At 44.1% G+C, this 27,700-nt stretch overlaps 1 protein-coding gene across 2 annotated transcripts in view; it reads left to right on the forward strand.

Moving 5' to 3' along the window:
• APC10 (anaphase-promoting complex subunit 10) overlaps nucleotides 1-17,878 on the forward strand; it is a 49,783-nt gene extending 31,905 nt beyond the window's left edge. For both annotated transcript variants that reach the window (XM_068366901.1, XM_068366900.1), the window contains exons 3-4: nucleotides 10,288-10,450; nucleotides 17,333-17,878. In XM_068366901.1, the coding sequence (XP_068223002.1) occupies nucleotides 10,288-10,450; nucleotides 17,333-17,618 (449 nt within the window). In that variant the 3' untranslated portion in view covers nucleotides 17,619-17,878. The remainder of the gene's footprint in view (nucleotides 1-10,287; nucleotides 10,451-17,332) is intronic.
• Nucleotides 17,879-27,700: the final 9,822 nt, after the last annotated feature.

The following is a 27,700-nucleotide window of genomic DNA, read 5'->3' on the forward strand; positions in this document are numbered from 1 at the left end:
TCTTGTGATTACATTCCCCTTCTCAGGAAAACACTTTTCCTGGTGAGTTTGGCTTCCGGGGCAAGAATTTCTGAACTGGCAGCTTTGTCAAGAGACCCGGGTCATATTGAGTTCCTTCCTTCGGGAGAGGTCCTTCTTTCACCTAACAAATTCATTTTAGCTAAGGACGAAGACCCTCAGAACAGATGGTCCTCCTGGAAAATTGTTCCCCTCACGCAAGATCCGTCTCTGTGCCCTGTTACTACTCTTAGGTCTTATTTATCCCGGACCTCCTCTAACTCCTCGGGGCCTCTATTCGTTAGAGAACAAGGCGGTACCATTACCATTAAAGGGATCAGGCAACAAATTTTGTATTTTATTAAACAAGCTAGCCCTGACTCTTTTCCTCTTGCACATGATATCAGAGCGGTTGCTACTTCGGTGAACTTTTTTCACCACATGAATTTTTCAATATTAAACTTACCCGATAATCATGTAGCTGTCAACTCCGTTGCCCGACAGAATTCTACGGGAGGGATACGCCAGCTATCACTATACTAGAAGGGGGTGTACTCACAAGCGCCACCTGTGGCCAGGTACTACAGTACTTGTTGTTGACGCCACCTCACTTTTTCCTCTGTCGTGCTTCCGGCAAGACGTTCTTGGATACGCTTATGATTTTGGAGTATTGTTCACGGTTTGGTGAAGTATTTCTCTAAAATTTGCAGCTATTCGCTATACTGGAAACTTCTATATTAGCTTAGTTAGCTTTTGGAATTAATTTGATTATTTATGGTGACGAAGAGAGTATGAACTCTCTTTCACCTTTAAATGGCCGACCCTTCCCTTAGACGGAAGTGTTGGTGTCTAAGAGAGTATAGACTCTCTTTCTTAATTTTGCTTAACAAAAGTTATAGATTTATTTTATATCTCTCCGCCTCTTATAGGCCTCTTCGATTAACTTCCTTTTTTTATAAACTTATTAAAATTAATTTTTATATTTGTTTATATTCGACCTTCCTAATAGTAGGCGGTCTTTTCTTGGTACCGAAGTTAATTAACATTGAGCCCGTCATTTCGGTTTTACCTGTTAACATATTATGCTATTTTAATGTCTTTGAAAGAATTTCTTTGATAGTCTCGTACTGTTTTCAAAGTTGAACTAACGTTTTGTTTTGTCTCTGCAGTTGTTGACGTTCAGAACGTTCAACTTGCGCTCTATCGTTACGATAGAGAAAGAATTTTCACGGTGTCACGTTGCAGTAAGAGTAACCGTGTCTAGCGTTTTGTTCATTCTTTCTTAACTTAATGGTTTTAATTCTAATAAAGGAACTTTTCATTTTGGGAAATATTTCAGTTTTTTCCTTTAACAATAATATGTTTTAACGATATATATGATTGGGCTCTTCTCTCAGGTTCTAAGTCAAGAGAGAGAGAGAGAGAGAGAGAGAGATAGAGACGGAGGGAGAAAGAGGAGGATAAACGTTTCATTCAAGCGAGTAACGTTGTTATCGTTTTTGCTCTTCTCCCTAGTCTCTTTAGGGGAAGAAGGTAAACGTTTCTAGAGTGATCTAGTGTTTAGTCTCTTTCCAGCCACTGAATTATTTATCTTTCATTAGATTTTTCTGTTACATTGTAATTCTGTTTTCGCAATTACTAACTTTTGAGAAAGGATAGAATTGCGTGATTCAGGTACAAACCACTTAAAGTTTCGAGTTCAGTGAAATAAGTGCAAACAGAAAATCAAAGTGATAAGTGATTAGCGCAAAGTGTGTCAGTGTTGTGCGTGAGGGTACTTCTGTGCGTGCCAGTCGTCCTCCCAGTCCGGGACCTCTTGCAAGCTCCCAAGCCCAGGGGAGAAGCAATGTCGAAGGGCAAAAGGGTTCGGCAGGCCTTGATCGACGCACAGAAGTATCCTCGGTGGTTGCGGGCGTGTCTTACAGAGACCGTCACTCCCACCCGCAGACGATTGAGCCCTTATTTTGCTCGTCTGCAGAAGAAATTTAGGGGAGAAAACGCTGGTCTCAGGTCTCAAGACCTCTTAAACGTAAAGTCCAGACCTATGCCAGACGTACGAAGTTAGAGTTCAACAACCCGGATGCAGTCATTGGGTTAGCTCTGACTCGCCGCAGTCATCAGTTGAATGCACTCCGCCTAAGAGGAGTAAGGTTCTGCCGCAACAGATCTCTGCTGTTAAGGCTTTACCTCAGCAGACCTTAGTGTCTGCCGACCCCAAGTTGACTCTACTGCAGTCCATGCAGTCACAACTTTCGGTCTTGATGCGTGAGTGTCGGGCTGAGAAGGTTGCGCCTCCGCCTGCGCTCGCTCCGCCTGCGCTCGCTCCGCCTGACCGCAGTACCGCCTGCCAGGCGTACGATGTTGAGCCACGTTATGAGTTTACTGATTCCAGTGGTGTGCTGCTCCCTCCGCCTTCCTTAAGGCAACCTCAGCAATGGGAACAGGAGGCTTATACCTCTCTTCCTCCGCTTCCACTTGCTGTTCCACCAGTGAGGCAACACTCGCTTGAGGTACAACAACCTCTCCCATCCATGAGTCAGTCTCCTCAGCTCTCGCTGCAGCGAGCTCAACCCTCCTCAAGGCAAGCACCTCAACACCTTAGCCTTGCGCCTCAGGAGCCTCAACTTGCGAGACTTTTACTGCGTTCTGCGCAGCCACTACCTTTTCGCTCTCAGCTCACACCGCAGGAACCTTAACTCGTTCCTCAGGAACTTGCTACTGCGCATCCGCCAACCACTCAGCAAGCGCAACCCTTGAGTTCAGCCACTCATGCCAGGAGTCAGCCTCCTCCACCCATGCGCCTACCTTCTGCTACTTCTTTTGATCAGCCTTTGCAGACTGAGCCTCAGGTGTTCCCTCAACAGAGTCTTGAAGAGGAAACCACAACTATTGTTGTTCCAGCTCGTTCTGACTCTGCTGTTCAGCATACCTTACCTCCATTTTCAAACATTATGATAATGGAGGTTATTTGTATTACTTATAAAAATATATTTGTATTCCTTGCAATATATTTTTAACAATATCGCAAAATATGGCAAAAATATGAATCATGAGTTATGAATGTAAGGTAAATATTATGTTGATATTAAAACCCCATGCAAGCATGCATAAAGCACTCTAGCACTGGTCATGGAATTTCTGAGAAATGTTAAACGCCATGCACACGCTCTGCTTACCTTACAGCATGCTCTACATACAGCATGCTCTGCATACAGCATGCTCTGCATACAACATGCTCTGCATACAGCATGCTCTGCATTCAGCATGCTCTGCATACAACATGCTCTACATACAGCATGCTCTGCATACAGCATGCTCTGCATACAACATGCTCTGCATACAGCATGCTCTGCATTCAGCATGCTCTGCATACAGCATGCTCTGCATTCAGCATGCTCTGCATACAACATGCTCTACATACAGCATGCTCTGCATACAGCATACTCTGCATACAACATGCTCTGCATACCTTACCGCATGCTTCTCAGTCACACATCTTTGGTTGTTGCCAACTCACTAGACTGTCAAGCAGTTTCATAACGTTGCCTTCTAGTCTGCTGCTTTTGCACCAGTGAAACCCTCACTGAGAGAACTTAGCTTTTCTCGGATATGGTCCCTGTAGATGAGAAAGTGCTTTTCTCCCTCCTTCTGATATTCCCTTGAGGACTCTGTCATTTGGAGGGAGCCTTTAGCTGCGTAGCCTCCTATGGACTTTTATTTAAGCATAACATGCTTCCAGGGAAGGTAATGGTTCCACTTCAGTCGCTAATCCCGTCTGTTACCACACCTGCTCCCATAGACCTTGAGCTGTGTTGCAAGACATGCAGTCCAAGCTTAGTCCTTGTTAGAGGATTTTTTGTTTACGGAGTCAATGTGTCACGGGGAAGACGTTCAACAACCAGCAGAAGTGACTTGTTGTGACGCAGTGCGGCAACCTCAGCAACCCGATAAGGAGTTGTCTGTACGACCCAGACAGTCTAGACAGATTCGGGTTGTCACTGTACTTCCTCGCTTGCCCATGGTTGACAGTTCACAGACTGTGCAGCAGTACCATGATCTTGTGTCCGGCTCCGTCAGACGACTGGCTTTTAAGAGCTCCCACAAGTCGTCGCTGTCTGGAGATTTTCAAATGGACTATGGATCTGACCAAGGAACTGGGCCTCCTGGTCAATTTTGAGGAGTCTCAGCTCGTCCCATCCCAGACCATTGTCTCCTTGGGTATGGATCTTCAGAGTCGAGCTTTTCCGTCGGCCCCAAGGATCTTCCAAGCCCTAGAATGCATCCAGAGCATGCTGAGAAGGAACCGATGCTCAGTCAGGTAGTGGATGAGTCTAACAGGGACACTTTCATCTCTGGCCCTGTTCATCGTGTTAGGGAGACTCCACCTCCCCCCCCTTCAGTATCATCTAGCTGCTCACTGGATAAAGGACATGACGCTAGAGACGGTCTCAGTTCCTGTTTCCGAAGAGAGGAGGTCTTCTCTCGCGTGGTGTAAGAACAGCTTTCTTCTCAAGGAAGTCTACCTTTGGCTGTTCAGAAACACGACCGCCGTCTCCTCTCGGACGCATCAGACACGGGCTGGGGTGCGACTTTGGACGGACAAGAATGCTCGGGAACATGGAATCAGGAGCAAAGGACACTTCACATCAATTGCAAGGAGTTGTTGGCGGTTATTCTGGCCTTGATAAACTTCAAGTCCCTCCAGCTTAACAAAGTGGTGGAGGTGGACTCTGACAACACCACAGCCCTGGCTTACATCTTCAAGCAGGGAGGGACTCTTTCGTGGAAGTTGTTCTAGATCGCAAGGGACCTCCTCATCTGGTCTAAAGATCGAAAGCTAACTGGTAACGAGGTTCATTCAGGGCGGTATGAATGTCATGGCAGATCACCTCAGCCGGAAGGGTCAGGTCATCCCCACAGAGTGGACCCTTCTGAAGAATGTTTGCAGCAGACTTTGGGCCCTGTGGGGTCAGCCAACCATAGATCTGTTCGCTACCTCGATAACCTAGAGACTCCTGTTGTATTGTTCTCCGATTCCAGACCCAGCAGCAGTTCACGTGGATGCTTTTCTGCTGGATTGGTTCCATCTCGACCTGTATGCATTCCCGCCGTTCAAGATTGTCAACAGGGTACTTCAGAAGTTCTCCTTTCGCAAAGGGACACGGCTGACGTTGGTTGGCTCCGCTCTGGCCCGCGAGAGAATGGTTCTTAGAGGTACTGCAATGGCTGGTCGACATTCCCAGGACTCTTCCTCTAGGAGTGAACCTTCTAAGTCTACCTCACGTAAAGAAGGTACACCCAATCCTCCACGCTCTTCGTCTGACTGCCTTCAGACTTTCGAAAGACTCTCAAGAGCTAGGGGCTTTTCGAAGGAGGCAGCCAGAGCGATTGCCAAAGCAAGGAGAACATCCACTCTCAGAATCTATCAGTCTCAAGGGGAAGTCTTCCGTAGCTGGTACAAGACCAATGCAGTTTCCTCAACCAGTACCACTGTAACCCAGATTGCTGACTTCCTGTTATATCTAAGGAAAGTAAGATCCCTTTCAGCTCCTACGATCAAGGGTTACAGAAGTATGTTGGCAGCGGTTTTCCGCCACAGAGGCTTGGATCTTTCCACCAACAAAGATCTACAGGACCTCCCTAGGTCTTTGAGACCTCAAAGGAACGTCGGTTGTCCACTCCAGGCTGGAATCTAGACGTGGTCCTAAGGTTCCTTATATCATCAAGATTTGAACCTCTCCAATCAGCCTCTTTTTAGGACCTCACATTAAAAACTCTTTTCCTCGTGTGCTTGACAACAGCTAAAAGAGTAAGTGAGATCCACGCCTTCAGCAGGATCATTGTTTTCACATCTGAAACGGCTACATGTTCCTTGCAGCTCGGTTTTTGCTAAACGAGCTTCCTTCACGTCCTTGGCCTAAGTCGTTCGAGATCCCAAGCCTGTCCAACTTGGTGGGGAATGAACTGAAGAGAGTACTTTGCCCAGTTAGAGCTCTTAGGTACTATCTAAAAAGGTCTTAACCTTTACAAGGACAATCAGAAGCCTTATAGTGTGCTATCAAGAAACCTTCTTTTCCAAGTTCTAAGAACTCAGTTTCTTACTATTCAGGCTTCTGATTAGAGAAACACATTCTCATCTGAAGGAAGAAGACCTTGCTTTGCTGAAGGTAAGGACACATGAAGTGGGAGCTGTGGCTACTTCAGTGGCCTTCAAACAGAGCCATTCTCTGCAGAGTGTTATGGATGCAACCTATTGGAGAAGCAAGTCAGTGTTCGCATCATTCTATCTCAAAGATGTCCAGTCTCTTTACGAGTACTGCTACACCCTGGGACCATTCTTAGCAACGAATGCAGTAGTAGGCGAGGGCTCAGCCACTACATTCCCATAATCCCATAACCTTTTAACCTTTCTCTTGAATACTTTTTATGGGTTGTACGGTCGGCTAAGAAGCCTTCCACATCCTTGTTGATTTGGCGGGTGGTCAATTCTTTCTTGAGAAGCGCCGAGGTTAAAGGTTGTGATGAGGTCCTTTAGTATGGGTTGCAGCCCTGTATACTTTAGCACCTTTGAGTTGATTCAGCCTTCCAAGAGGAACGCTGCGCTCAGTAAGGAAGACGATCTTATTAAAGGCAGAGTAACGGTTCAAGTCGACTTCCTTACCAGGTACTTATTATTTCATTGTTATTGTGGATAACTGATTATATGAAATACGGGATACTTAGCTATCCTTTAGTCTTGTACACTGGTTTTTCACCCACCCCCCTGGGTGTGAATCAGCTACATGATTATCGGGTAAGTTTAATATTGAAAAATGTTATTTTCATTAGTAAAATAAATTTTTGAATATACTTACCCGATAATCATGATTTAATTGACCCACCCTTCCTCCCCATAGAGAACCAGTGGACCGAGGAAAAAGTGAGGTGGCGTCAACAACAAGTACTGTAGTACCTGGCCACAGGTGGCGCTTGTGAGTACACCCCCTTCTAGTATAGTGATAGCTGGCGTATCCCTCCCGTAGAATTCTGTCGGGCAACGGAGTTGACAGCTACATGATTATCGGGTAAGTATATTCAAAAATTTATTTTACTAATGAAAATAACATTTTACGGATCTTTCCAGGTATACAGGGTGGAAGTCACCCTCAGTGTTCAAGAAACACTACCTTAAACATTTGGAAGCCCTTAAATTTCCTACAGTAGCTGCAGGGAGCGTAGTTACCCCCAGGTAACTCATATGTTAATTCCTTGTTATTTTATCTCTCCCCCTTACCTGCCTCATTTATACCCTATTTGTATTCGTTGGTTTCGCACCTGATTACTATTATTATATTTGTTAATTTTTGACTCCTGAGTATCTGTATATATCATCACTCACGGCATTATTATACCTTACCTTATTTGTCAGTTGTTCTACCAAGTGGATTATGTTCCTTTTAAGATACCCTTATAATTGTTTTGTGGCACTCATCTCTGATTAAAGCATCCTGTATTTCCCTTACGCTTATGTTTTTTCCTTTATTTTGCAAGTTTGGTGACATTTCTCTTGTATAGATTCACTGGGCGGCACAGGTTCGAGCCCAGAAAAGGGATTTTGACGTAGGAAAAATCTATTTCTGGGCGAGGGACCTGTGCCACCCAGTGAACCCTCCCAGCTCCTCTCCCTTGGAGTCCCCAAACTTTGGGTGCTAAGGAGTTGGGTTCTAAGCGGATGCAGAGTTGGTGGTGCCGAGTGAGGTTGAACGGCTCTCCTCTATTGTGATCTTTGTCGTGGATGAATCTAAATAGTGCGGGACCTCTGGATTATACGCCCAATTTTATACCGACACCAATAGGTGAGCGAGCTAGTTAACCTAGCACTCCTTTACATTTTTTCTCTGGTATATTTAGCAGTAAATTACCTAAGAATAAGTGCTAAATGGAGCTTATTCACTGGGCGGCACAGGTCCCTCGCCCAGAAATAGATTTTTCCTGCGTCAAAATCCCTTTTTTCTTTTCCACTTTTACCTTCACTCCTTCATTCCACCATTCACTGCCCTTCCTCATGCTGCCTCCAACAAACTTCTTGCCACACACATCACTTGCAATTCCCACAAAATTTTCTTTTACTAACCTCCACTCCTCTAAATTACCAGTTTCTCTTAATTTCATTTCGTCATATGCCATTTTAAACTTTTCTTGATATTTACTTTTTACCCCCGGTTTTATTAGCTCTTTAACCCTCACTAGCTCCCATTTACATCCACCTACTCTATTCCCCCACTCTTTTGCTACAACTAATTTTCCTTCCACCAAAAAATGATCAGACATACCGTTAGCCATACCCCTAAACACGTGCACGTCTTTCAATCTTCCAAACATTCTTTTAGTTATCAACACATAATCCATTAACGCCCTTTCTACCACTCTTCCATTTGCCACTCTTACCCATGTATACTTGTTTTTATCTTTCTTTTTGAAAAAGCTAGAACTTATCGCCATCTCTTGCTCAACACACACATCTACCAGTCTCTCACCACTCTCATTTTCACCTGGTACGCATACTTCTCAATGACACCTTCTACCTCTCCAGATCCCACTCTAGCATTTAAGTCACCCATGACAACTACATAATTCCTTCTACCCAGTCCTTCTACAAATCTAGTTAATTCATTCCAGAACACTTTCCGCTCTTCTTCACTCTTCTCACAACCTGGCCCATACGCACTGTCAAAAGCCCAACATTCCCTACCCAACCTAACCCTTACCCACATTAACCTAGATGATATCTCTCTCCATTCCACTACTTTACCTGTCCTCCATTCACTCAGCAATAAAACCACACCTTCTATTGCTTTTCCCCTTTCAATCCCAGACACTCTACCAGACATTTCACCAAGCATTACTTCACCTTTCCCTTTTATCTTTGTCTCACACAAGGCCAATATATCCATCCTTCTATTCCTAAACATACTTCCATCTCTCATTTTTTACTCTATCATACTACATCCACGCACATTCAAACACCCCAAAACTAGAGTGCGGGGAGCAGACACTCTCCCCCCAGCTCTACTTCTTTGATGTCTTACAGGATTATAATACAGGAGAGGGGGTTCCCAGCCCCTCGTCCCGTCCCTTTTAGTCGCCTCTTACGACACGCAGGGATACGTTGGCGCTATTCTAATTGTTTTTATGCCCCCGCGGCAAAATCTTTCTATTTTATACTCTTTAAGAGCAAACCACATTCACAAATAAAGACCAGCAGTCATCGCGATGTACTGCTAACAGGATAAATTGTAAACATATACATTTACAAGTATGGATGTACATTTATTCGTAAAATTAGATTACCTTTTTTTTGGTACTGTTTTAAGACTAAAATTTATTTGTTTGTAAGCTTAAATAGATTCTTATTAACCATATATTATTCAAATTGAATTTTTAAACAAAATACAGAACTCGGAACGGTTATTTGTGGTTTTGCCTAGTGACAAGTAAATTCAGAAACAAGTCTTTTTTTAAACTGGACTCGCCTCTCCTGGAACTAACTCCCGACGTAAGGTGAGGTAAAGTACACCTGTATGTTAATAATACAAGCCACTTGATGTTCATATCACATCGCCTCTCTAAAATGGAACAGAAGGCTGTGCCTTTTATGAGCCGGCTACACTGTTCACAAATAATTCACTTTTATCTCTTGCTAATACTATAGTAATTGTATCTTTAAAAGAAGGACATACTTCCTACCTTCAGGGAGACTTCCTCCCACCCAAGGAATACTCCCCATATAAATGACTCGGAAGTTTGTATCTTGAGTAGGAATAAACTACCAATTTGATATTTGTATTTTTCCTACCTATACAAACCGGAATCATTTATCAAAGGTCCTGCCCTAGCCACCCCGCAAGTCTTTGACCGGAAGAGTGTTGTAAGTACGTGCTTCATACAAGCAGGAGGCTTCATGTGCAGTAGTTGCCTTGCAATGTAGCTTGAAGTAATCTACCAAATACTTTTTGATTGTCTGTCCGTAGAAAACTAAACCAGAAGTAACCCTATATAAATGACTTAGGTTTGTATAGCTAGGAAAAATTCAAATTATATGAAATTTAAAATTACTTTATTGCTAGTCAGCATATCACACACACACACACACACACACACACACACACACACACACACACACACACACACACACAGAAAGAGAGAGAGAGAGAGAGAGAGAGTGTGTGTGTGTTCAAAACAAACAAACCTACAGTGTGTGTGTGTGTGTTCAAAACAAACAAACCTACAGTGTATTTATCTTTCTGAAAGGTTTTGGAGTAGAACAGCTGCGTGATGACTGCCTAGATACATATTGGCAGTCAGATGGTCCCCAGCCTCATTTGGTTAATATACAATTTAGGAGAAAGACAACCATTCAAGATGTTTGGATATATGCAGACTATAAAGCAGATGAAAGTTACACTCCTAGCAGGTAAATATTTAGCCCTTTGATAATTTGGAAATTGACTGTATTGATATGCATTGATATATAGACTTTCTTACTGGAGACTTGATTGCTTTGTTTTGAACCAAATTCTTTTTATGAAAATTGATTTGAGTGCACCTTTTGACCGTCCACTACTGATCGATCAGGAGTATCTTTTGAATCTTGAGTAGATGGAAGTTGTTGGATAATTTCTTAATATTATGATTGACTTTGCTAGTACAGTAGATGTGATGAATTGTAAACAGTTGTTATTTATAGATTCTGTAGTGGCTATGTAAATGTCCCTGTACTTTTTGCTTTATACATACATATACCAAGGCACTTCCCCCAATTTTGGGGGTTAGCCGACATCAAACAAATGAAACAGAAAAGGGGACCTCTCCTCTCTACGTTCCGTTTTGCTTTATACAGTATGTAAATGATATGTGGTCCAACTATGAAAAGAAAACACGGTACAGTAGTTGCTTATGCAACTCTTTGTCCTCTTTGTACATTGATTTTATGTCTTGTGTGTAGACCAGAGATGGCCGAATATCTGCGACAGAGTTCTAGCTAAAATTAGATTATGTGGTATGAAGTTAAACACTCAAAAAGCTCAAATCATTATTACTGGATGATTTATTAAGATATTGGACCCTCCCCATTCAGATCTTTTTATAACAATACTGTATGTTTATAACTAAAGGTTGGTAATTAGAATTATAGATGTCATTGTTTATTACAAACTCTCTTATGAAAAACATATCTGGCCTGCCCTTTCCTCAATTTCACAAAAATTGCTTTATTGAGAAAATCTTTTCAATATTTTTGAGACATGTTTGTCTTGCGGAATTTTTTAATTATTTAATCTGTCATAATTGAATACCATGCTCTTTTGTGGACATGAATTTAAGGTCTTATTAAATTCCTTATCCTTAATCTAAATGCTGTAGAAATCTCTTGTAAAGTGTTCAATTACCTCATTGTGCTTGCTGTATGATTGTTCCGGCACATATACAAACCCTTGTCCTTTACCATAGAACATATGTATAACTAAGCTGGAGTATACAGCCGTTAAAATAAACTGGTAGTGAAATTTAAGTAGTGGGCTCACTGACAAACTACTTTGATTTCAGCCATCAGGGGAGACATAATCTTCATTGGCTTGAGACAAGGTAAATTTTCATGCTTTTCGAGCCTTTCAACGATACTCTTGGACTTTGTTCTCGGTATGTCACTATGGCGTCTTGGGATAATGTCATTAAGTCAGAGATTTGATTGATGCTTTCATGTCTCTTTTAACTTTTTAGGTTGGCCAAAGGTAAACACATGATTCACACCTCTGCCTCCTCGGAGTTACACTTCCTTGAAGTCAAAGGAACAGACTTCTCCCTGAAGGAAGCGTGATTCCTTGTGTTTACTCGCTATAGGCGTCCTAGCAATTGGTGTTGATTTAATGTTCTGAACTTTGCTTACTGATTGCCAGACTTGGTCTGCGGTCAAGTCTCTGAGAGTTATGCTTAATGCAAGACGTCTCTTAGCGTGTTCAGTGTGCGCTCGTGGTGAATGCATGACCCACCTGAGAGATATGCTTAATGCAAGCTATCTCTCAACATGCTGAGCATATGCACAAGATGAACGCAGGCCTCTCACCTGAACGCAGGCTATCATTAATGTGCAAAGCATTCAGGGTGCTCAAGGTGAAATATGCTAGCTCGTCAGAGCGTATGCTTGTCTCTTCAAAACGTGTTGGCATGGCCACACACCCACGCCTGAATACTCCTTTGATTGGGTGACTGACTGTACTAGACTACTGGCATGTGCTCAGCCTGTTAGGGGTCTAGAATAGGTGGTTTATTCCACCTCAATGTCACATACGTTTTTTAAACCTTAGTGTGTAAGGGTAAATTCTCTTTAACAAGAGACTTTAGTGCCTGTCATAGCTAAACATGTGCATTTATACTTACACTTTCTGGTGTTCTCACATAATTATGACTAGAGGTTGACTTCCAGTTACTCTTAGGTGTGATCCTCACATTTATTCCTATTATGTATTAAGATCAACCAGAGTAGTTCTTTTTCGCCGACAATTGTCTTCTATAGAATTTGGGTTGACCTTGCACTCATTCTTTCTCTTTGGAATCAAGGAGCCTCCTGCAGCGAGCGTCTTCAATTACTCATAGGAATAAATATTAAATCATGGTAATAGACAAACTCTTTCCAGATTGCAAGTCTCTCTACATGGCAAGAAATAGGGTTAGCAGTAGATATGATGTTTCCTACTAATCTGTCTCCTTCTCTCCCTTGTAAGATTTACTGTACGCCGAGAAAATCTTAGGATATACCCTTAAGGGATTCCCGAGTTTTTTGGACAACTTGAATAACCACTGGAACACAAGGTGTAATGATCCGTCACTCTGCATGCTGTAGAGCATTGGAGGATGGACATGTCAGGTTAATCTTCCATCCAAACAGAATAGGACTTCCACCCACCTCAGAATGAGTCTCATATGGTAAAAGACAAGGGTTTGTATGTGTGCCAGAACAAATGACGTTTGAAAGTAATTTGTATTTTTCCTAACTATACAAACCTGAGTCCTTTACTCAAATTTAGCTGCAATCACCAACCTCCTAAGTCCCAGTTGCAATTAAAGTGGTTGGTCAGTGAGCCAGTGTTTCTCCATTGCCAACAGGTAACTATCGGTTGGATTGTTTACAGCTCATTTCAAATTTTAATGGCCTTGTACTCCAGCTTCACTGTAAATCTATCCTATGGTAAAGGACTCAGTTGCTCTGACACTAAGTACAAACCCTTTCGCTCTTTATTGGGAATATACTTTTGACGAAGCTGGAAGACTAGGTGTAACTACCCCACCGCTAGTTAGGGGGTTAGGGCGTTAGTACCGGCTACCCCGCTCACCGGCCAGTGTTGTCTCATCACTTTTTCTTTAGGCTTGGCTGAGAGCTGACGCTGTCTCCGCCTCCCAAATCTGACTGCCATTTGACTAACATTGTGTTGCTTTCTCTTTTCAGACGTGACTGTTTTTCTTCTTAGGGTGTCATACAGACATGTCCAGGACCTGAGGGGCCCAAATGTGGCGCTTTTATGTCTAAGACCGACCCCCACTCATTGTGTCTGGCCTGCACAGGACAGTCTTGTATGCAATGGGAGAAATTTGGACAGCGGCGTAAAAAGTCTTAAGAGGGACTCAAGACCCCAAAGGAGAAACCTCGTACTTCTTCTTTCACCCCTCAATCTCTTCCTGGAACTCCTGGTTGCTCGTTTTCCTCCTGGGAACGATTGACAGGAGTGTTGACCGATTAACCCCAGGACAACCCTTAGGTTCAAGGGGCGCTATTGCTTTCCCTAGCAAAGCGGTGCCACCCTTTCCCATACTGGTCCTTTTCTATTGATGATCTTTTTGAAGATTTGGCCTTCTTTGGGTGTTGCTGGTCCCCGTCGAAGGAAGGCCTCGTTGAGCTACTGCAGTTGGGAGCTGAGCGAAAGCAAACACCAGCTGCTTCAGAAGTGGAATTGGATCCCCTCCAAGGGGCTTTGAAGGTTTTTTGCTGGAGGAGTTTCTTGCTTCTGATGCCAGCGTTGTTCTACCAGGATCGAGTTTCCTACCTTTGCCTGCTGCAGCAGCTGCCGCCGAAGACCACGTTTCCTCTCATTCTGAGTTTGCTTGGCCTGTGGAGAGGGAGGAAGGTCCAGGGCATGTTCTTTTCTTCGGGTGGTCACCTTTCCCGTTTGAGGGTAAGGTCCTCCCTGAGTAGTCTCTGCCACGAGGTTTGTCTAGTCATTGCCCTGCCTCGTCCCTGCTGTTCTCCAACCCTTCAGAGTGTGATTTGCCTGTGGAGGATGAGAACAATACTCAAAACAAGGTAGAATGAAAGAATTAAAACACTTCTTCAGAATAGATTGATTACCAATTTTTTGTGCAATTGAAGAAGACACAGACCTAATGTGTTTCTCAAAAGTAAATTTGCTGTCGAGAATCACGCCTAAAATTTTAAAAGACATACAAATTTAAAGAAACATTATCAATACTGAGATCCGGATGTTGAGGAGCCACCGTCCTTGACCTACTTACTATCATACTTTGAGTTTTATTAGGATTAATTTCATACCCCATAATTTGCGCCATGCACTAATATTAGCTAAATCTCTATTAAGGGATTCACCAACCCCAAATCTACATTCAGGGGATGGAATTGATGCAAAGAGAGTAGCATCATCTGCATATGCAACAAGCTTGTTTTCTAGGCCAAACCACATGTCATGTGTATATAGTATGAAAAGTAATGGGCCAAGAACACTACCCTGTGGAACACCGGATATCACATTCCTATACTCACTATGGTGCCCATCAACAACAACTCTTTGAGATCTATTACTTAAAAAATCAATAATAATGCTAAGAAATGACCCACCCACTCCCAACTGTTTGAGTTTGAAAACAAGGGCCTCATGATTAACACGGTCAAAGGCAGCTCTAAAATCAAAGCCAATCATACGAACTTCCTGACCATAATCAAGGGATTTCTGTACAGCATTGGAGATTGTAAGAAGGGCATCACATGCTCCAAGGCCTTTACGAAAACCAAATTGCAAACTAGGGAATAGATGATTACCTTCAGCAAACCTATCAAGACGTTTTGCGAGAAGACGTTCAAAAACTTTAGATGATATGGGAGTTATGGAAAATGGGCGGTAATCAGTGGGACTTGAGCTACCACAAACACATTTACATAGAGGAGTAACATTACCAATTCTCCAACAAGTGCTAAAAGCTCCTCTTCTTGCTAACTTGCACAAAATAACAGATAACTTTGGAGCTAAGAAACCTGCTGTCTTTCTAAAAAACAAAGGAAAAATGCCATTTGGGTCTACACCTCCATAAGCATCAAGGTCCTTAACAGAGCATTAATGTCACGAGATTGAAAACTAAACTAGTTAGTTTAGCTTCAGGAAAACAGGAATGAGGAAGTTTGAGTTTTTCATTACTCTGTTTACTGTCAAAAACATCAGCCAACAGGGTTGCCTTTTCCTTTGGACAGTGAGTGACAGAGTCATCTGGTTTAAGTAAAGGAGGAACTGTTGCATCTACACCAAAGAGTGCAGATTTAAGGGTAGTCCATCACTTATGTTCCTGAGTTGTACCAGAAAGGGTTTCTTTTATGGTTAAGATCCTGCAAAGATCCTCTGCAGCCGTCTATCAGGGTAAGTTGGCCATCTTCTGCAATTGCTGTCATAGGAGCTTTTCTAAAATTGATTATTGATTTCCTCATCTAACTGAGACAAGCTCCTCTCTCTCTCTGTGGTGGAAGGCTATCGCTCAGCCTTGAGCCAGGTTTTCAGACTGAAGGTCTTAAGTTCTTCCTCTTTGGTAATTGTCAATACTGTACTCGAGGAGCTTTGAACAGTTCTGCCTTTTCTAGGAACTCAAACCCCCTGAATGGGACATACTCAAGTCCTTGGATCTCTCAATCCAGCCCCATATGAGCCCTTGAGAATGGCATTAGATAGGGATCTGACTCTCAAGACTGTTCTTCTAGCCATAGCCTCAGCAAAGAGTAGGCAAGCTGCATGGTATTTCGTATGTCATGAGTCATTCAGAAGGATGGAAGGTCTCCTTTGTCTTTGTTCCTGAGTTTGTGGTAAAGCCCCAGAGCCCAGATGTTCACGGCTCCAAGTTCAAGTCCTCTATTTCTTATCTACAATAAGTAGCAGGCCATGAGATTACTTGCTTTTCTGTCCTGTGAGGGCACTATGACACTACTTGAAGCGCTTCAGGCTGAAGCACCAGAGACTTCCGCAGCATTGGTATGATGAAGAAGATATCCGACATCCAATAATACTTTCATTCTGACTTTGTGAGATGATCAGACATGCCTACTCTACAACCAGTTAGGGGATGGAAGGACTATCCATGGCGTGAGAGTATGAAGACCTTGTCGGTGGCACAAGTCTTTACGCAGGAGTCTGAAAATGCCATACAACTTCCTCTTCCCACTATCTGTGGGAGTATATCTACTAGTCCCTCGATACATTTACTCTTGGACTGGTGGTAGCTTCTCAGCGGGATGTTTAAGCAAGCCTACCATCTTGTCCAAGATATCAGTTGCAAAATAAGATTAGAATGTGAGAGGTTAGAATGCCGGGCTGGTTTTATCTTTTTTCTTCCCTTGGGGTAAATATTTTAAGAACAGCAGCAACATGAAAATAGATCTTTCATATATAAACTATAAACGTTTAAAAAACAAGAGAAATAAGATAGAAGTGTGTGCTCGTTTGTACCCTCAAGCAAGAGAACTCTACCCCAAGACAGTGGAAGCCTTTATCCCATTAGTAGTAAAAGAGGGAGTGTGTGAGGTAATATTGTATAAGTTTATCATACCAATGTATGTTTAATCTTGTTAAAGGAACTGTTATGTAATTTTTTTCTAGTGACTTGATGGTTGAGATCCTGTTTACAATAGTGATATCAGTATTTTGTACATAGCTTACAGTTAACTTAAAATTGACTAAGATAGCTATGATTTAATGACTAAATGTTTGAAAAATATTTTTTGGGGAAAATTGGGATTTAAAGCATTGCAACTTTCTCACTGATTATTACACAATTTATTTGTCCATAGTTTGCTTTTAACTTGTTCATATGAAAATAATTTTGTCATTTACCCTTACAGGGGAAAGAATTGGGCAGGTATTGTGCATTAATAATAATATACAAGGCAATGCTTTTATTAATAACCTTACATAGATTTTCGTACTTGATGTAATTAAGTTTGTTATAAGATGTATTTTTATGTTAATGAAAAATATACATTATTTCCCTGTACTGTATTTGCTTGTCAGTTAAAAATATACCTTATTTCTCCCAGGATATCTATCAGATGTGGCACACATTTCAATGATCTCCAAGAAATTGAAGTAGTAGATCTACATGAGCCTACAGGTTGGCTTTTAATTCCGCTCAAAGATATCCATGACCGACCAATTCGAACTTATATGGTACAAATTGCAGTACTTTCCAACCACCAGAATGGGAGAGACACACACATGCGGCAAATTAAAATCCATTCGCCTGTAGAGGACAAAGCAGTAGCTGTGGACTGCCTTGGAGCTTTTACCTCCCCTGCATTTAAAAGCTACAGCTGTATCAGGTAGTGGTGAGATGGCGTTATCTCATACGATTCTGATTATTTTAATATTTTGTGAGTTCATATAGTATTAATATATTTTTGTATATTAGCATTAAGATGTGGAGTCAAAGAATTCGTTTGAATATTTTAGCAACAAACTTAAGTGATTGATTGCTCTTCATTTTAAATTGACAAGATATGAATGTTATATTTTCATGATTCATATCTGTATGATCAACTTTGTTACATAAACTATAAAAAGTACTACTATAAAAAAGTAATGTATATTATGTGTCATTTTATGTACCTGACCAAATAATCTATTAATTGTATTGAAATTATTCTCTATCTGAATTTATGATTAGGCATAATTGTCATACAGTGTACTGTATTGAAAGGTAGAAAAAGCTATAAAATAATTTGTTCTTACAAAAATACAAACCCTCGTCCTATAGTAGAAGTATGACTTCAGGGAAGCTGGAATGGCTGTTAAAATTTAACAAGGTAATTATAGCTAGTTGCATCTCAAATTTCAGATTTTTAAATGCTTTGCTTTCTCTTTCTAGAATAAACGGAGAGGTGTGCAGACATGCTGTGTATTTTGGTAATCCTGGATAAAATACAGTAAGTGGAAAGTTCAAAGCTATAGTTTTTTCTGAGGAAAGCTGCAAATGTTTGGCTGGTTAATGTGCAAACTTGCTATTAATCTAATCATCCTTTTGCGGGCAGGCATGACTTTTCACCGTTATTTTGTCATTACTTGTGATTTATGATGACATTGACAACCTGAACCATAAGAAGTTGGCCTCCTTGGGGGCATCGCTCATGCTTTGTTGGTAGATGAAGGATTTTGCTGCGCTAGGACTTTGAGACCTACTCCTGCATGTCTTCCTGATTCCTATGTGGAAGTGATGAAGGGCTTGGCACTTAATAATGTTTCTGCTGCTCTTAAAGAGGCTAGTGGCTTCTTCCTCCATGAGAGCTTCTTCATGGGTTTAGAAGACCTCAACTCCTAATGAGGTTGGCAAAAAATGTGTATGCTACCCCTCTTCATATTACCTGACTTGTCTTTATTGGATTCTTTAAACACTTACTTCTAAGAAAAAGAGGGTATCATATAAGAAGTCCAGGAAGACCAATATAAGCTAGTTTCCGATCAATCTCTCTCTGCTTGTCTGTGAGAGAGAGAGAGAGAAGGTGCCTCAGTACACTGTATGGGTGTTATGTTCCTGATATCAGTGCTTGGTCTTCTACTGAACCAAACAAATGTACTGTCAGTTGGGATGAAAGGTGCCACTCTTTGGTTCTGTTAAGGGAGGAGAGAAATTAGCTTCTTAATGGGGCGAGGGGACATGGTGATGAGTGATGAGACATTTCCTTATGAACAACGTAATAGGGAATATGATCCTCGGTCTTGTCATGATTGTTCGCTGTGAGATTGTACACTGCATGATTGCTCTCTTTGTCGTTCCTATGTGCTTGTGCATGTAGGCACATGGTAGAAAGATCCCTTGAGCTTGACTAGAAACTGGAACAAGTGACTAACCCATACTAATTTCAGCTTTCTTATGAGCACCGAAATGCCTAGTCATGTGTATGCAATTGATGGCAAGATTATTTACCACCAAGTGATCTGTAAGCACATTGTGCACCTGGGCACCATGTGGTACAGAGCTCTTCTCTACCTACCACAAGGCTGAAGTACTGTACAATATGCTGTACTTCATCATGCTGTTGCGCATTCTAGTGACTGCGCAACACCCTGCACAGCGCCTTTCTGCGCGATAACGCTGCCCGGCCCGCCGTTGCTCGTAGATCCAGTGCTTCCCAATGCACAGCGCTTGCCATGTGCCAGCACTCGCCTGCCTGCTCTCCAGCGCAGCGCTCTTCTACGCATTCACCTGAAACTGCGCACCACCATCCCCCTGTGCACTGCCGTACTGAGCGCCAGTCTCTCCTGAGGATTCTGTTTTAACACCAGCATCATCCTGTACAGTGCATTCCTGCGTGCCAACATGCTCCGGTACTCTCCTGCGCACTCACGTGAGAGGCAAAAAGAACAAAAGGGAAAACTTTTCGACTGGTCACCATTGCCCTATTCCCCTCCCCACAAACACATTACAGCATGGCTGCCGGGAAGAGGGAAGAGGGCTTTCACAGAAGGGTTCAAGATCTCAAAGATTCCATCTTCCAAGGCGGATCAACCGCATCTACCATCGGTCGAGACCCCTCACAGGGAACCCTTGGTCCTTTTTCTCTTCAGGTGGTTTTTTTTTGACAGTACCACTGTTAGCAAACACAATCTGGACGTTGCAAGTGGCCTATCATTACCTTGCCAATCTCTAATTGCCAGATTGATGATCACTAGCTCACCGGTTGCCGTTCACTAGTCTGCTGATCGCCGTTTTCTAGCTCATCTTCCACCAATGAGAAATCATCAACCGTCTAATCGCTAGCTCGCCGATCGCCAGATCGCCATCTGCTAGCTCATCTTTCTCTGATCATTGACTTCCAGTCTTGCCAATTGCTAATGATCTATGATTGCGAGTGCCTATCACCCATTGCTAGTCAATAACCAGTCATCAGCTTGCTGATCACTGATGGCCAGCTCGTCTTTCTTCGATCATCGACCTCAGCTCACTGATCTCTGACCAGCCAATTGTCAGCTTGCTGATCTCTAGTTCGCCGATCGCCAGTCCTTGATCGATCGCTGATCATCAATGGCTCACCGATCACCAACTGACGCTCATTAAATCATTCTGCGCTCTCTCAGGGCTCTCCAAGCCATTCACCAACTCATTAATCGCCAACCTTCCTTGGCTGTCTGACCAGACAGCCTTCATCTGCCTGTCAATTACTATCTTTGGCTCAAAGATCGCCGATCCACCGATCATCGGCAGTTCGCCGTTCACCAGCAGTTCGTCACTCAGACTTACTAGTCAACCTCTGCTTGTGGTTCCCTAGATCAGAAGGGAGACAACACATTTCTCGCTATTCGCCGTTCGTCATCACACCAATCCATTAAAGCAATCAACAGCCCCCATCAGCGGCTTTTTGACAAGTGACTACTTGCGAGCACTCTCCAACTGCAAAGTAGCAACGATACCCAGCCGTTAACCATTGTTTAACATTCGCCAGACTGATGCTGTTCTAAGGAATAGCATCATTCCCGTCAGGGCGCATGGTAGGGTTAAGCGTTGCCTTACTTTTATCAGTCAAAAGAGTTTTCTCCCAGGGAAGAATCCTTACAGAGGGTATCGCGTCCCATCCTTTCCGCCATGAGTCAAAACCCCAGCGTCGACAATCTCCCATGCGAAAAGATCCGCAAGGAGCTGTCCCTTTGGGTCGATGTCCACACCATGTTGGAGGAGTTCGGACAAGGAGTAAGACCACAGGTCTTCATGTGTATGCTGGACCTAAAGGACGCATACTTCCAGGCCCAAACCATCCATCTTCTAGGAAGTATCTGAGATTCAGTCTAGACAAACAAGAAACACCAGTTCAGGGCACTGTGCTTCGGTCTTTCCACAGCATCCATCCTTGGCTCACATGATCCCTTGGGTTAGCACCAGAACTTCTGAAGTCTTTTTATCAAGATCGGGTGATCATGGTAAACCTTTTGGAAGTCTTCCCTACTTCCTTCTGAGAAGACTGGTATATCTGGGAATGATTCTAGACACCAATCTCCACAAAACCTTCTCATCAAAGACAGGATAACGAGGATTAGAAAGGTCACACGACCCTTTCTTAAGACGAGAAGAACTCCCAGCCCAGAGTGACTATTCCTCCTTGGACACCTATCATCCCTACCCTGTCTAGCCGGCCGTCTCAGGATTCGTTCTCTCCAGTGGCGACTTGAGTCCGATTGGAATCAGGCCTTCGATTCCTCTGACATTCTGATCCCATGGGACTAGAAGCTTGGACGAACCTCAAGGGATGGTTGTAAGTCAAGAATCTACAGAGTGGTGTAACCTTCTCGTCCTTCCCCACCCCTCGGACTTGATGCTGGGCTTAGACACATCAAAAGAAGGGAGGAGGGCCTGTAGTTCTGCACCACGCGACCTCAGGCTCTGGACAGAGCCCGAAAGTACCTTCACTTAAATTTCTTAAGAGATGAAGGCCAACTTTCCGGTCCTTCAACAGCCTCATCAGTTCCTAACGGGCCACACAGTGGTGTGATGAGCGACACCACGTAGGGGCTCACATCAACAAGCAAGAAGGTACTTGCTCGCAGCCTCTTCCCTTCTAACAGTATAAATACTAAGATGGGCCGAAGTCAGTACGGTACCACCATCAGCCCACTTCATTCCAGACTAGAGGAATGTGCTCGCCGATAATCTGTGCACAGTATCTCAGATAAGGAGTACCGAAAGGTCTTCGGATCACCTTGTAGCCCACAAAGTCCTGACTTTACGGGGTTCTCCAGCTATGGATCTGTTGGCAACGACCCTGAACCTCAGGCTTCCGCTGCTCCCCAATCCTAGACCCCAAGGCTGTCTGGCCAGAAGCATGCGAGCAATGGGTACAACAACGACATTTACGTCGCGTCCCTGTTTTGTCTAGAGAAGGGTACTCAACAAGGCTAGAACATCGGTCAGCCTGTCATAGCTCTGCTATGGCATTACGCAGAATGGTTTCCAAACCTTCTGCAGCTCCTGATAGAGCCTCCAAGAGAACCCTCTTCACGTCACAGACAACCACACTTCAACATCTACCACAAGCTATAGCTTTGCTATGATTGTACGCCTGGAGGTTACCCAGCCCCTCCTCTTTCAGAGAGGCTTTTCGCAATAAGTTGCGAAGAAGTTGTCTGGATATCCGAGGAATTCCTCAGCATCAGTCTACAGGCAAAGTATAACGTCTTCTGTGGTTGGTGTCATGGGAAGGCGTATCTCTCCACTCAATACCTCTATTTCAGCAATAGCGGAATCCTCGACTATATGCAGGAGGAAAAGACCCCCATTTCAGTTTCAGCAGGTAAAGATGATCACTCAACCTTGAGCCTCACCTTCAAATAGAAAGGAAGGGACATCCCCTCATTGCTAGATCTTTCCTAACTCATGCAGACGTACAAACTTGCCTTTTCCCAGTCGGAATTGAGACCTCCCTCTCAGAACATGGTTCGAGTTCGGTCTCTAAGGAGACCTTCCTGTGGTCCACTTCACCAGGCAAAAAATTTTCACCTGGTTTAGAAGACAGTGTTCCTACACTTTGACAGCGGTCAAACGAGTCAAGGAACTTCATGGTCTCTCTTTCGACATTGCCTATTCATGAGAAGGGTGAAAGGCAACGTTTATTTTTGTCCCCGAGTGTGTTGTCAGATACAGTCCTAGACAACAAGTCTCCACTCAGTAACTGACAATCCAGGTCATCTGTTACTGTACCCGGAATGAGGTTTGAGGCTCTACCTTAAAAGAACGGCAACACCCCCACCTAGGTCCCTTCACATGTCGTCAACACTGGGAGACAAGAGGAGGATCGGCAAAACATCATCTCTGCTGGATTCACAGTCATCAATTACACTCTGAATCCAGATCCTCATCCAACACGTTGACCAACGACGTCAGGGGCAGGCCCTTCTAAGCAGATTACTCTGTGACGCAGGTTCTACAAGCAAGGGTGTGAATGCTCCAGGTGACTTTCACAACCTTTCTCCTGTAAGACGTGACCCACAGGAACTCGATACGATCTCTATCTGTCCTGTGGTGGCTGCACAACAGCTGGTTGTATACCTCAAGCTCCTTATTGAACAAGTAGCAGAAGGTTGAGGGCACTGTTACCCGGTTTTAGTCTGCATGAATGAAAAGGTTTGACTAGCTCTTTCTTTTCTTCATCCTCCCCTCTCTTGGAGAAAGCAGAATCCTGGGGTCTCTGCATAAGCTGACCTCACACCACTGCAGGTAAAACCTGCTCCCTTGTGTACCTAGTATTAAGCTAATACTGTTGCGTCCCCATACCCTGGCGAGGTGGTATTGGGAAAGCCTTGGTTACAACAGTTTTTCCTACATAAAGACTTGGAATAACTTTACCTGGACAGTCACACTTCTAAATATCTCAACACATAGCTTGCATAGCAAGGTTTTAGCGAGACGCAGGGACTCCTTATTTTGAGTACTAACATACTTGGATAAGGAGCCCTCGGGTAAAGCCAAAAACTAGATTGCCAGGGAAGTCCACCCTTCCTTATGGGCGAGTCGGGTAAGTAAGTAGCGTAGATTTGTATTCCAGTTACAGAACAAATGGCAAATTCGTAAATAATTTGTATTTTTCCTCACGATACAAACCTTAGCTATTTATACAAACTTGCCTGCCAGCCCTATCCGCCTTGAAGTCTTATCTCCAAGCAAAGTGAGGTAAATCACCAATGTGTGAGTGGGAGCAAGCTACCACCCCCTACCCCCGCTAACTAGTGGTATGGGTAGTTAACCCTCGCTAAATTTTAATGGCTTGTCATTTCAGCTTCGCCGAAAGTAATACCCCTAAATAAATAGCTAAGGTTTGCATCGTTAGAAAATGACAAACTTATAACAAAGTTTGTATTTTTCCTAACATACAAACCCAAATTCTTTACTATAGGAGATATTCTAGCGCGAGCTGGAAAATACGGCAGAAAAACCTTAACAAGGTCGTTAACGACCTGGCTGGTAGTTATCCACCTGTTAGGGGTGGGGGACTACCGGCCAGTGACTACTGAATACCTTCAATCGGATTCTAGCTAGGACTATCTTAGGGGGTGGTGACGGAGGGAAGATTTGAGTAAAGAATTCGGGTTTGTATGTTAGGAAAAATACAAACTTTGTTATAAGTTTGTCATTTGTTCCTACACTAAATACAAACCCTCTTTCTTTACTATAGGAGACTTAGTCATGATGTCAGGGTGGACGAAGGGTTCCCTATTCCTAGGGAAGATAGTCCTCAGACTAGACTCTATTGATGAACAAATCTCCCATTAACTTTTCTCTGTAGATCCCCAAAATCTTAGCACGACTGAAGGTTTGTAATTACGTGGAAACAAATGTTTCAGTATGAAGAGGGTCGGGAACAATGACTTGGACCCTATCATACATAGGAAACCCCTGACCTTGAAAAGGGGAATCCTCGTGACTACGAGTATAACTTATACCCTGTGAGAGGAGTCAGATGAGTTTCATACCTTATTTCCATTGGTGAGTCCAACTGAAACTGGTTACAGACTAGGATACCCAGATGGGAGGAAGAAGAAAGGAGCAGAAGATAGATGGATGTTCTAAAACCTAGTGTAACGCAGAATCCTCGACCAATGGCTACTGTCCCCTGAAAGGACGCAAAGGTAGTTACAGCACCTGTTGCCCTGCCACAATAGGCCCTATAGAAAAGGTGTTTAGAGACCTGTGTGTCACATCGGTTAAAGTGAGAGGTGAATGTAGATTGGCGCTTCCAGACTCCAGCTCTTAAGTCTTGGGAGACTGAAAAATTCTTCTTAAATGCCAGAGAGGCAGACACTCCCCTAACTTGATGGGCTTTGGGTTGAGCTGCCTCTGGGTCTCCATGAATGGCTCTCGCAATTACTTTCTTGAGCCAGAAAGAGATGGTATTGCGAGAGATTCTCTTCTTTACCTTATTGGTACTGAGGAAGAGATGACGGAGGCGTGGTCTGAAAGGTCTGGTGCGCTTCAAGTATTTCCTTAGCGCCCTGACTGGGCACAGTAGCAATTGGTCAGTATCCTGTGTTACCTTACTGAGGCTGGAAAATTGAAATTCTCTAAACCTCTCATCGGCTGATGAAGGATTCTGAGTTTTGGCCACAAAGCCTGGCACGAACTTGAGCGAGACTTTCCCCCCCATCCTCTAGGATGGGCGACTTCGTAGGATAGACCATGAAGTTCACCAACCCTTTTTGCCGAGGCCAGAGCTACAAGGAAGACGGTCTTAAGGGTTAGGAAGTAGTCAGAGGCCCTATTCTAGGGCTCATAGGGAGGTCCCTTCAAGGAACGTAAGACCAGGGACACATCCCAAGGTGGTGGTCTAATCTCCACTGTGGGGGCAAGATCTCTCAAAACCTCGAACCAACAAGGTGATATCTTCTGAGGTGGAAAGGTCAACTCCTCTCAGTCTACAGATGAGGCTTAAGGCTGATCGATAGCCCTTAATTGTCGAGACTGATAGGAGTTTCTCCTCTCTGAGGTACACCAAGACCAAGAAGTCTGCCACTAATGGAAGAGAGGGATTGAGTGGAGACACATCTCGCCCTCTACACCAAGCTGCAAACACTCCATTTTGCTTGGTAGAGGTTGTGGAAGATTGGCACAGGTGCCTGGACATGTGTTCAGCCACCTTCCCTGAAAAGCCTCTGCTTCTGAGGAGAGACTGGAAAGCCTCCAGACGTGAAGCTTCAGGAAGTGGATTCTCCCGTGGGGGATACCACTGCGTGGCTGCGTCAACAGATGGGGTTCTAGAGGTAGCAACCTCGGCACTTGAACCAGCAGGGAAAGGAGGTCTGTGTACCACTCTCTGCTTGGTCACTCCGGAGCTATTAGCGTTAGTTTGCAGTTCTGGGAGATCCTGAGTTTGTTGATCATCCATCTTAGCAGGCATAAAGGTGGAAAGGCATATGCGTCCAGGTTGTCCCAGGAGTGTTGAAGGGCGTCCTGGATCGCTGCCTGATGGTCTGGAACTGGGGATCCGTAGCGGGGAAGTTTCGCATTCAGAGAGGTGGCGAACAGGTCTATTGTGGGGAAACCCCCCATGCTATTACTGTCTTCGCTACTCGAGGATCCAAAGACCCATTCGCCACTCAGCACTTGATGATGCCTGCTCAGTTGATCTGCCATGATGTTTCTCCGGCCCAGAATAAACCTGGCTGTGAGAGCAATGCTGTGACTTTCTGCCCACTGGCAAATCTGGACTGCAAGCAGACAGAGGTCTCTTGCCAGAGTACCCCCTTGCTTGTTGATGTATGAGACAGCTGTGGAGTTGTCGCTCAACAGAACCACCTCTCGTCCTTGTAGATCTTCTACAAAGAATTTTAAGCCTTTCCAGGCGCTAATAATTCCAGATGATTTATGTGGAGAGACTTCTCTACCGGACACCAAACTCCTGATGCTAATTTCGGGCTTAGGTGGGAACCCCATCCCCGTAGCAACGCGTCCGAAAAGAGTATTAACTTCGGACTGGGGCTTTGGAGGGGAATGCCCATTTGGGTATTCTCTCTGGTCGACCACCAATGATCTGGTAACACCAGATTTGGAACCTCCACTGCCAAGAATGGGGAATCTGTGTCTTGAGACCAATGAGTCTTCAGATGCCACTGGAGACTTCTCATTCTCGACCTTCCGCCTGGAACTAGTTTTTCCAGGGAGGAAAGATGACCCAGAAGACACTGCCACGACTTGGCGGAAGTGGAGACAGGAGATGGGCGATGGACTGGTCCAGTCTCCGCAGCCTGCCTTCCGACGGAAACACTCCCTACCTGGGTATTGATGGACATACCCAGATAGTTTAAGACTTGGGTCGGAGTCAAGCAAGACTTCTCTGCGTTTACAAGGATCCCTAGGTCCTTGCAAAGGCTCAGACCCCCAACGAAGCACCTTGATGGTCCATTGCATGGCCCCCATAGCCTTCCACCACCTCCAACTCCCCTGCAGGCACCCCCCTACGCACTGTGAGGGGGGAGCCGTGACCCTATTTCTGTCTAGGGTTCCTCCCTCTGCCTTTAGCCTCTGCCCATCGGGTTGGGTGTAAAAGAGGGGCGGCTGAGGGACTTGGCTGGCAGTGGAGTTGCGATTGTTGTTTTGGGTTGTGGAGTTGGCTGCTGTTGCATCGGGCGAAAGGAAGCAGCCTTTTGCATCGCGGTGTCTTGCCTCTCTTTCCTCCAAGTATCCAGGGCAGAGGAGACCGCCTGCTTAGAAAAGAGGAGAGGTTGCAGAAGATCTGAGTTCCTCAAATCAGACTTTTCAGTCTTACCGATGCTCCTATGAAGTCTGGAGACTACTGATTCCCTCCTTTTGAGAATCCAGTTGCCCCACATTGTTGCAGCCATAGCAGTTAAGAAGTCCATTGTTTTGGCCCCGGCTGCCAGGACTTCTTGTAGGGACTGCATGGAGTTTTGGTTTGAAAGGTCTTCGTGAC

The sequence above is a fragment of the Palaemon carinicauda genome, chromosome 44, assembly GCF_036898095.1.
Source record: "Palaemon carinicauda isolate YSFRI2023 chromosome 44, ASM3689809v2, whole genome shotgun sequence".
Lineage (NCBI taxonomy): Eukaryota > Metazoa > Arthropoda > Malacostraca > Decapoda > Palaemonidae > Palaemon > Palaemon carinicauda.